The following is a 9,184-nucleotide window of genomic DNA, read 5'->3' as shown; positions in this document are numbered from 1 at the left end:
TCTCTCCTGCCAATTTTCTCTCATGGGGAGGGATTCTCAGTGCTGCATTTATTGGGGTCATCATGGAAGGCCATCATCGGCAGTGGGGGACTTTTTTTCTTTTATGAGACAGATAATTTACATGTGTAACACAAAAAAAATAGCTGTGCCATTGAAAAAAAAAATGTAAAAAACCAGGCAGACCTGTCAGTTTTTTCCGATCACTAAAACCTCTGGGTTTGTTTTTTTTTTGCATAGCCAAGCAATGTTAGTGCATCAATCGCTTGGCTACTTTGCATGGGGTTTAGCTAATTTAGTACCTCAAGCCCTAACAGTTTCAGCCTATTCTGTTTCTACTTATTAAACATGTACCTTCAATGCAAGGTCCTAGGGCCAATGGCAGTCCATGGAGACTTCTGGAGTGGTCCTCATTATCATTCTGGCTCTTTTTTTTTCTGTTATGCTCCAACTCTCTATCCAAGCTCATGCTTGAAGGACAAGGTATTTCTCAAAAGACAAAGAATCTACGAGGGGACGCTGAAAAGTTCTCAGCCCAACCAACAACATTGGTTTTGCATAAATTTGCCAGTGGGCAGACCCATGGGCGGAGTTTGGGTGGAGCACATGTAAATGTATTAATTATAGAATACTATAAAGCTGATGTAAGCGGTTACACCTAAATGTATTCATGTTTTCTGACATGAATACATTTGTGCTAATATTCTGTACAGAAAAGCAGATGCCCACTTTTCTTTATAGAATGTAGGTAGACTTAAAATAAGTGCCATAGCTAATGCTTATACTAGTTACCTTGTTGTTGTTGAGAAGTTTGGATAAGATGGGAATCTCTGTAAGGTCTTTAATAGGTTTCAGGATTTTTTTGACTACATGCACATATCAAGTGTGTTTTAGTGATACTCATTCTGGTGTATGGAGTAACTGATGAGTTGTTCCACAGGGCTCCCTTCTCTCTCCTTTACTTTTTAATGTTAGAGTTCCCTTGGTTCCAGATTGTCTGCCCTTAATTAGAGAATGACACGAGGAAAAAATCTGTCCCCATCACTTCCCTGATCCCTGGACCACCGTCCTATTCACTGCCCTGTCCCCGCCGTCCCCTTCACCGCCCCATCCCTGCAGCATCCACCCTTCCCTCTCGCCACCTCACCACCCTTCAGGGGTCTGAGAATTTCCCTCCCTCCCCCTTATCTTTGTGACGCTTTAGCAAAGAAACTTACTGAAGCTGGCGAAGCCTGCCTGCTTGCAGTCGCGTGTGTGTGGGCGGAAGCTTCTCCTCTGATGCAACCAGAAGTTGTGTCAGAGGAGAAGTTTCCGCCCACACACACGCGACTGCAGGCAGGCAGGCTTCACCGGCTTCAGTAAGTTTCTTTACTAAAGCACCATAAAGGTAAGGGGAAGGGAGGGAGATAGATTTGGCCATAGGTAGGTAGGGAGGGGGGCCACGCGTGATCGGTGACTGTGCGCCTTCCCTTCCTTAACTACAGGGACAAGGCCATTCACCACTCCAAGGGGCGGTGGATGGCCTTGTCCCCGTGCCCACAGTGAGCACTTTTTCGCCCCCACCGTTTTGGCGGGTTATCTGTGGCTAGCCGCGGGTAAGTGCCACCATGTCATTCTCTACCCTTAATGTCAGTTACTACAGTTATGCTGATGATATAACAGTAGTAATCCTTGTTCCAACTACGTTGCTGCAAATATCTCAGTTGATATCTGCAGTACTGTTGGCTATAGAATGTTGGATGCAGGAATTTAAATTAAAACTCAATAAGGATAAGACAAAATTTTTTTTATGCAACTCTTTGTAAAAAGACATCTGATCAGAGTGTACTGTTAGATGGAATTTCGTATCCGTTAAGTTCAACGATCAAGATCTTAGGAATTACTTTAGATCAAGATCTATCTATGAAAGAATACACTAATCAGTTAGTTTGGAAGTTGCATTCCATACGCTCCTACTTTGATCATTCTGCCTTCAGATTATTGACGCAGTCCCTGCTTCTCAATTCCCTTGACTACTGCAATATTGTCTATTATGCTGGTCTTAGGAGTAATTTGCGTAGATTGAGATTGATTCAGAATACAGCTGTCAGGTTAATTTTCAATCTGATCACGCCACTCCGTTTTATCGGAAATTGCACTGGCTTCTGATTGAAGCCAGGGTGGTTTTCAAATTTGTTAAAAGGTGCAGTTCAGCCTCACTGCAAATTATCTAAAGGAACATGTTGAATTGGCTTTATCAAAACGATCTCATTGCCTTATAACATATTTCACTTTCCCTTCTGTCAAGAAATGTCGATCTAAAAAAATACTTTGATAGGTCACTTTTGTTTCAGAGATAAGGAATTTAGTTGGTTAATATTCAATGCTGTATCATAAACATTTCATAAAACTCTTGAAAACTTATCTATTCGATAAATTTTTATAAGATTAAGATTTAACAATCTGTTATTTTGTTGTAACTCCTGAGATTGTCTCAGTTTCTTAAGCTGTGAACGTCATAGAACTAAAATAAGGTTATGTGGTATACAAATAATAATGTAATGTAATAAAACTCCCCCGCTAAATGGGTAGAAGTGGGAGATGTGTGAGAATAAGTATGGTATGGTAGTTACCCCTGCATACAAGCACCAAGACACAAATGATTTAAAGGAGTTGCCACAAGCATGAAGATTTCTATAACAGTTAGGTGCTGGGATGATGCACGCTGCCCTTCAAATTCTATATAGTCTGCTTAAAGTTAGGCACCTACATGCACCTGACTGATATAGACACCTAACTTTAATAGACTTAATTGGTGCCAATAATTGAGCATTAGCACCTTGTAATTGATGTAAATTGCACTTAATTGGATGTTAAGACACCTAACTTGGTTGGCATCTACCACTTTGAGGTAGATGCCTAGCATGTTTTGCATGTAGGCGTCTGTTTCAGACTTAAGTGCATGCATTTAGGCCAAGAAAATCCTGACATAAATAGGGTGTGCCTAAAGTTAGGATGCCCAGCAACGCTTAAGCCCACTTATGTGGTACTAGGCGTGATTCTATAAAGTGTGTCTAACTTTTATCGATTTCCGCTTAGTACCACACTGGTCGTTGGGCCCTAAATGCAAATTCGAAATCAGCAATTACATTAACTGTTGCCTTTACAAAATACTATACTCTGAAAAATAAGGCAAACTTAACAAAATAATTATAAAAGCACTATTCACATGTAGTTAAGTTGTATAACAATTAAATCATCTTCACAAACTAGGGGAGGAAAAGATTTCAGCAAAGATCAGCAAATGTCATTCAACTCACCATGGGTCTTTTTGGCATCTCCATAATAAAAAAGAAAAACCTACGAAAAACTTTTTGAATATTTAAATACATCTTTTATTTTTCTCAATTAAGTTCTACTAGTGCACCCAAATATATTTTCAGCTTATTTTCAATGTTGTACAGCTGTAATTTCAGTGAAGATACAGGCATTAACTTCCTACGCTCAAGGAGCACCAGTTTCACTCTAAGCTTTGTCAGGTGCCTGAAGCTGCCCAAAGCATTATAGCACTAGAAGAGATGATACATTGTTAAAAAAAAAACAATAAAAAGATCTACCAAAATAAGAATATAAGAATGCCATACTGGGACAGACTGAAGGTCTGTCAAACCCAGTATCCTGTTTCCAATAGTGGACAATCATTTTTCTAGAGAAGTTTTAATATATTTTGATGGTTAATTTGATCTAACGGGACCAGAGTCGAGTATCCTCTTTTTGATGCATTGAATACAATAGACAGTTGCATTTTCATCGTTCTTTTAAAAATCTTGCCACCGTTTTGATAATCAGCTGGTGCAACAAGCAGTCCTGAAATAAGTTTCTATGAGGCAGTAAGACCCATTTTGATACAATTACTTATTAGTCATTGAGAGATTCAATATATTTATTTTGCAAGATCCTTGTTAATGTTTTTTTAATAATGTATCACCTCTTCTAATGCTATAATGTTTTGGGCAGCTTCAGGCTCCTTACAAAGCTTGGAGTGAAATGGGTGCGCCATTGAGAATAGGAAGCTTTTGCTTATGAAGGAGTGCTGAAACGTTCTCAGCCCAATCAACTTGCTAAATTTTGTCACCGTAACTGAAAGGAGTGTTGTTTTATTTTGCAACATGTCAATTTGAAGAATCGTAATGAATGTTTTGACATTGTTTCAGATTACTGATTGACCATGTCAATGAAAAGTGTGGAATTTTCAAGTCTGGAACTCTGAACCATCTTGAAGTTCCTATTCCTGCAGAAGAAAACTCCACAGGAAATCCATGACTGTTTGATGCCCATCATACTCCACAGTGAAGAAATGGAGATCTCCAACTTTCAGCATGGAGATTTTGAGACCAAAGATACAGCAAGGTCTGGGAAGCCTCAAACAGTGTCAACTCCTGAAATTATTGACCATGTCCATGTCCATATTTTAGCAGATTGATAAATATCAGCTAAAATAATTGCTGAGACACTACATATATCCAGGGAACATTTTATTTATTCAATTTTCTATACCGTTCTCCAAGGGGAGCTCAGAACGGTTTACATGAATTTATTCAGGTACTCAAAGCATTTTTCCCTGTCTGTCCCAGCGGGCTCACAATCTATCATTGCCCTACCTGGGCAATGGGAGGATTTAGTGACTCACCCAGGGTCACAAGGAGCAGCGTGGGTTTGAACCCACAACCTCAGGGTGCTGAGGCTGTTGCTTTTACCACTGCGCCACACTCTCCCCCGTTGGGTATATAATCCATGAGCAGCTGGGTATGCAGAAGCTGTTAACCAAGTGGGTGTCCAAATGTTTGAATGCTGATGAGAAGTGATATCGAGTGGACATTTCCTGAATTGATTTTGCAGCATTATCAGCAAGCTGGTGCCAACGTTTTGGAACTAGTTACTGTTGAAGAAACATGGTTATACCACTATGAACCTGAGCCAAAACAATAGTCCATACAATGGTGGCACTCAGGTTTCTCCAAGGCCAAGGAAATTCAAGACCCAAAAGTCAGCAGTGTTTTGGAATCAGGAAGGTGTATTGACTGTCTTCCAAGGGACCAAATGCAGAATACTAATATAACTGGCTATGCAGATTAAATGAGGCCTTGAAAGAAAAAAGGAGAGAGAAACTGTGGAAAGGAGTTCTCTTTTTGGAAGACAATGTACCTGCTCAAAAGGCTGGCAAAACGATCGATGTTTTGATGTAGTTGGGGTTTAAATGTATAGACCATCTATCCTATTCACCAGTTTTGCTCCATCTCACTATTTTCTGTTTCCAAACCTTAAAAAGAGTTTGAAAGAGTGACAATTTTCAAGTAATTCAGAGATGATTGCAGCAGTGGAGCAGTATTTCAGTGACCAGACATCAGAATATTTTTGGAAAGGTTACAGAAACTTCAGACACAGTTTGCCAAGTGTGTGAATATGTGGAGTAACTTGTAAGTTTCATGGCTCCATGTCAATTCCTTCTTGGTTGGGTTGAGAACTTTTCATCACTCCCTATCTTTGCTGAAATTACTTGTACAACATAGAGGTTGAAAATTTATTTTGGTGCACTAGTAGAACTTAATTGAGAAAGATAAAAAATATATAAAAATATTTTTAAAGTTTTTCGTAGGTTTTTCTGATTTATGATAGTGATGCCAGAAAGACCTGTAATGAGTTGAATGATACAACTTGCGTAGATGGCACTTGCTGAAATATTTTCCTCCTTTATCCCCCCCTTTTTTTTTTTTACAAAGCAGCACTAGTGACTGCCGTGCAAGCTCTGAAGCCCTTTAAATCCCTATGAGCTTTGGGGCAGTTACCACAGCAGCAGCTGCTAGCATGCCTTTGTAAAATGGGGGATGGGTGAGGTTAGTTTGTAAAGATGATTAAATTGTTATACAACTTAACTACATTATAAAATACTGGTATAAGACTACATGCCTAACATTAACCCCCTCTTTTACAAATGGATGTGTTAGCGTTTTAGCGCGCATTAATATTTAGCATGCGCTAAAACGGCTAGCGAGCCTTAGTAAAAGGACCCCTAAGTGTGAGCATTTATGCTAGCTCAATGACTGGTGCAAATGTCTGTGCCTAATGGACCTGTGTATGAAGTGCTTGGCACACCCCTGACCCGCCCTGCCTCTCCCAAGTCCATGGGCTAGATTCATTAAGCCCACCGATCAAGACCCGACCACTTAGCAACCCCTGCCTCTCGATCCGATTCTGATCCGTGCATGCAAATGAGGGGAGGGACATTCAAAAGTAGGGAAGGCAGCGATTCACAACACAAAATCCTCGATCCGACTGGGCTGGCCGATCAACTCAAGAAGCAACTGCTGGGGACCAGTCGTACACCTCTCTGCCGACTCTCCTGCTCCATTGCCGCCCCGCACTCTGCCCTGCTCTCTGCTGCCCCAGTCTCGCTGACTGTTTCAGGGGCTGCAGAAGCCCTGGGGCAGGGGGGAGAGCAGTGCCTGTTGGCTCCCTGACAATTTGAAATAGCTCCTCTCGCCACCCAGACTGATCTCTGCTGCCTTCCCTGCAGTGCGAGCCTGCGGGTTTAAAGCAGGGCTGCACACCGCAGTGAAAGCCGCTTTAAACCCGCGGGCTCGCACTGCAGGGAAGGAGGGAAGAGGCTGCCACCGCTGGAGATAACAGGAGCAGGAGAGTCGGGGCCCGGGGAAAAAAACCAGTAAAAAAAGGACTCAAAACGCATGCGCAGACCATCTGCAGGGAAAGCAGATGGTCTGCACGTGCACGGGGATCGCACACCAGCGATCCGGGCAAGCAGATGGGGGCGTTCCTCCAATAGCACCCATCTGCATATCTAAGTTTGCAGAATTTGTCGGACCTGCCTGGATCGATCGGGCAGGTTGGTGAATCTAGCCCCATGCTCCTTGCAGTTACGCATTCTGAAAATGTGTGCCAATAAGCACCAATTAACACCAATTATAGCCATTAACAACTAATTTAACACAACTGATGTGCTTACTTGGCACTATTCTATAAGCATCAAATTGTGTGCTCAAAGTTTTTAGAATTACGGGTTTAGTGGCTTGCCTTGGGATTTAGGGGGAGCTACAATGGGATTTAGGGGGATTTGAGGAGGAGCAGATTATTTTCCTAGTAAAGGACACACAAGGTTTAAATGGGACCTGCACACCTCAGAGCCAGTTTCAAAGATTACTGGTGTTTATTTCTTTTGTTTGGGTTTTTTTTGTTTTCACTGAAAGCCTTTTGCCATCACTACACAGAATTCCCAATAAGAAATACAGTAATATTACAGATAGTATGTGAGAGCAAAAGGACTTTTAACGCAGGGGTGTCCAAAGCAAAATAGCAACTTTTAATAGACCAAAACAGGACAATTAGCAATTGTTGGGCTAACATCTCATTTCATTCAACTGTCTGAGAACATAAGAAATGGTCATATATTGTCTAGACTACAAAAACGTTAGCAAGTAGTTATTAAAGATGTTGGGATACAATTTGATTTAATTGTTTACAAATAATGGCAATTTATATTATAATTTTGATATATAAAAATAGAGAAATTCAAAATACTTAATACATAATACTTCTTACAACTGATGGTGATAGTGTTGATATCCATTTTAGCGTAGCAATGAAAGGAATAATAATAATAAAAAAATCCAAGCTAGTTTGCTTCATCTGAACACCCCTGCCGCCCGTTCAAACAAATGGGATTGTCACATAACAATAGCTTCATTTATAAACAATACATTTATGGAAAGCTTTAAATACAGCAACTTGTGAACCATTGGTAAGCAATTGAAAAACTATGTACTGTAGCGGTCACTTGTCCTTCCTTACTGTGTATGTGGTGCTTAAAGGACAATATCTTTTAATCTCTTCACTCCCGGTGAGTCCTTTTCTCTGCATTCTTGGAGGAGTGAATTGATTTCATGCATTACAGTTTCATTGTCTGCACCCCTGGGCTCTGCTTCTAAAGGCCGAGAAGGGCCATTGTTTACAAACTGCTCTGTGTCACGGTTTACCAGGCAGTGCGTTGTGTTGTAAGATACTGAAGGCTTAGTAGGTAGGGGGCTCTTTAAATGGAGGGGCGAGGTAACGGGGCTCACAACCTCGCAACCGTTTCCAGCCTCGCGGACTGTGCCATTCACTTTGGGGCTGCAGACTGAAGAATCCACTGTCCTTTTCCCTTTCAAAGTGGCCCTGTCATCGATCACATGATCGCTTCCATCTTTGCCAAATGTCGCAAAAGTTCTTTTGGTGCCACAGTTTTCATAAGGCTCTGTGTCCACAGCGGTAGCTTCTATAGACAGTGCAATAACATTTCTTCCGTGGTCAGGTGATTTTGTACGACTTGGTAGAGGGACCCTGGGCATCCAGCATCTGTCAGAATGACCAAGAATCCGACATTCTTCCCGACAATGGAACCCTTCATTCTGATCTGTGAAGAGAACAGGAAAACATATAAAACGCATTTCAATTTTATTTGCAAACATAAACTTTATTTTTCAAAACCTAAATGAATTTTAGTTCTAATGAGGATGAGGGGTCTCAGTATCCAATCATTCTGTTTGCTGTTCTAATCACAAACTTCTCTTGAAGAAAGATTACAAATGGAATGAGGGCTTTAAGTTTGAGATTTAAATGAATTCCCATTTAGAACTATGTTGAGATCATCAATTTCATCTTACTTAGGACCTCAGTAGGAAAGGAAGTTCAAGTCTACAGTACAGAATTTTTTTTTAAAAAACGTTCACCAATACATTGCATCACTTTTGCTGTAATTTCATAAGATGCATTTTGAATCAAATATGCGTTTTATAGGAATATGGTGACTTTTTAAAATGGATGTATGCTACTTTGTTTTATATTCTGATAGACAATATAAAATCGCTAATTCTAGAGGCAAAGGGCAGAGCTAAGCATGTTCACTAACAGTCCAGCAACCAGTACTAAGAAAAAAAGAAATTAATATGCAACACACATAATTACCAATGAAAACAAACTGCAATAAAGCTAGATATTATCTGAATCTAGATGCTATTTGTGTCCTGTGTATGACTGGATATCATATCATTATCGACTACAGTACTGTCATTTTAAGCAGCTACTTGGGATACTGATTTTCATCAATTATTTTTGCATCTACATCATATCAAACTTTTAGGAAACTATTAGAGACGTA

General features: G+C 40.5%; 1 protein-coding gene across 4 annotated transcripts in view; it reads right to left on the bottom strand.

Annotated features, from left to right (window-relative positions):
* Nucleotides 1-7,330: 7,330 nt before the first annotated feature.
* PCDH19 (protocadherin 19) overlaps nt 7,331-9,184 on the bottom strand; it is a 262,819-nt gene continuing 260,965 nt past the window's right edge. For 3 of the 4 annotated variants that reach the window (XM_033946690.1, XM_033946692.1, XM_033946693.1), the window contains one exon: nt 7,331-8,440. In XM_033946690.1, coding sequence (XP_033802581.1) covers nt 7,854-8,440 — 587 coding nt within the window. In that variant the 3' untranslated portion in view covers nt 7,331-7,853. The remainder of the gene's footprint in view (nt 8,441-9,184) is intronic. The other variant, XR_004539645.1, reaches the window with a different exon arrangement.

This window comes from Geotrypetes seraphini, chromosome 5 (assembly GCF_902459505.1).
Source record: "Geotrypetes seraphini chromosome 5, aGeoSer1.1, whole genome shotgun sequence".
Classification (NCBI taxonomy): domain Eukaryota; kingdom Metazoa; phylum Chordata; class Amphibia; order Gymnophiona; family Dermophiidae; genus Geotrypetes; species Geotrypetes seraphini.
This window is presented reverse-complemented; position numbering and strand designations above follow the sequence as displayed.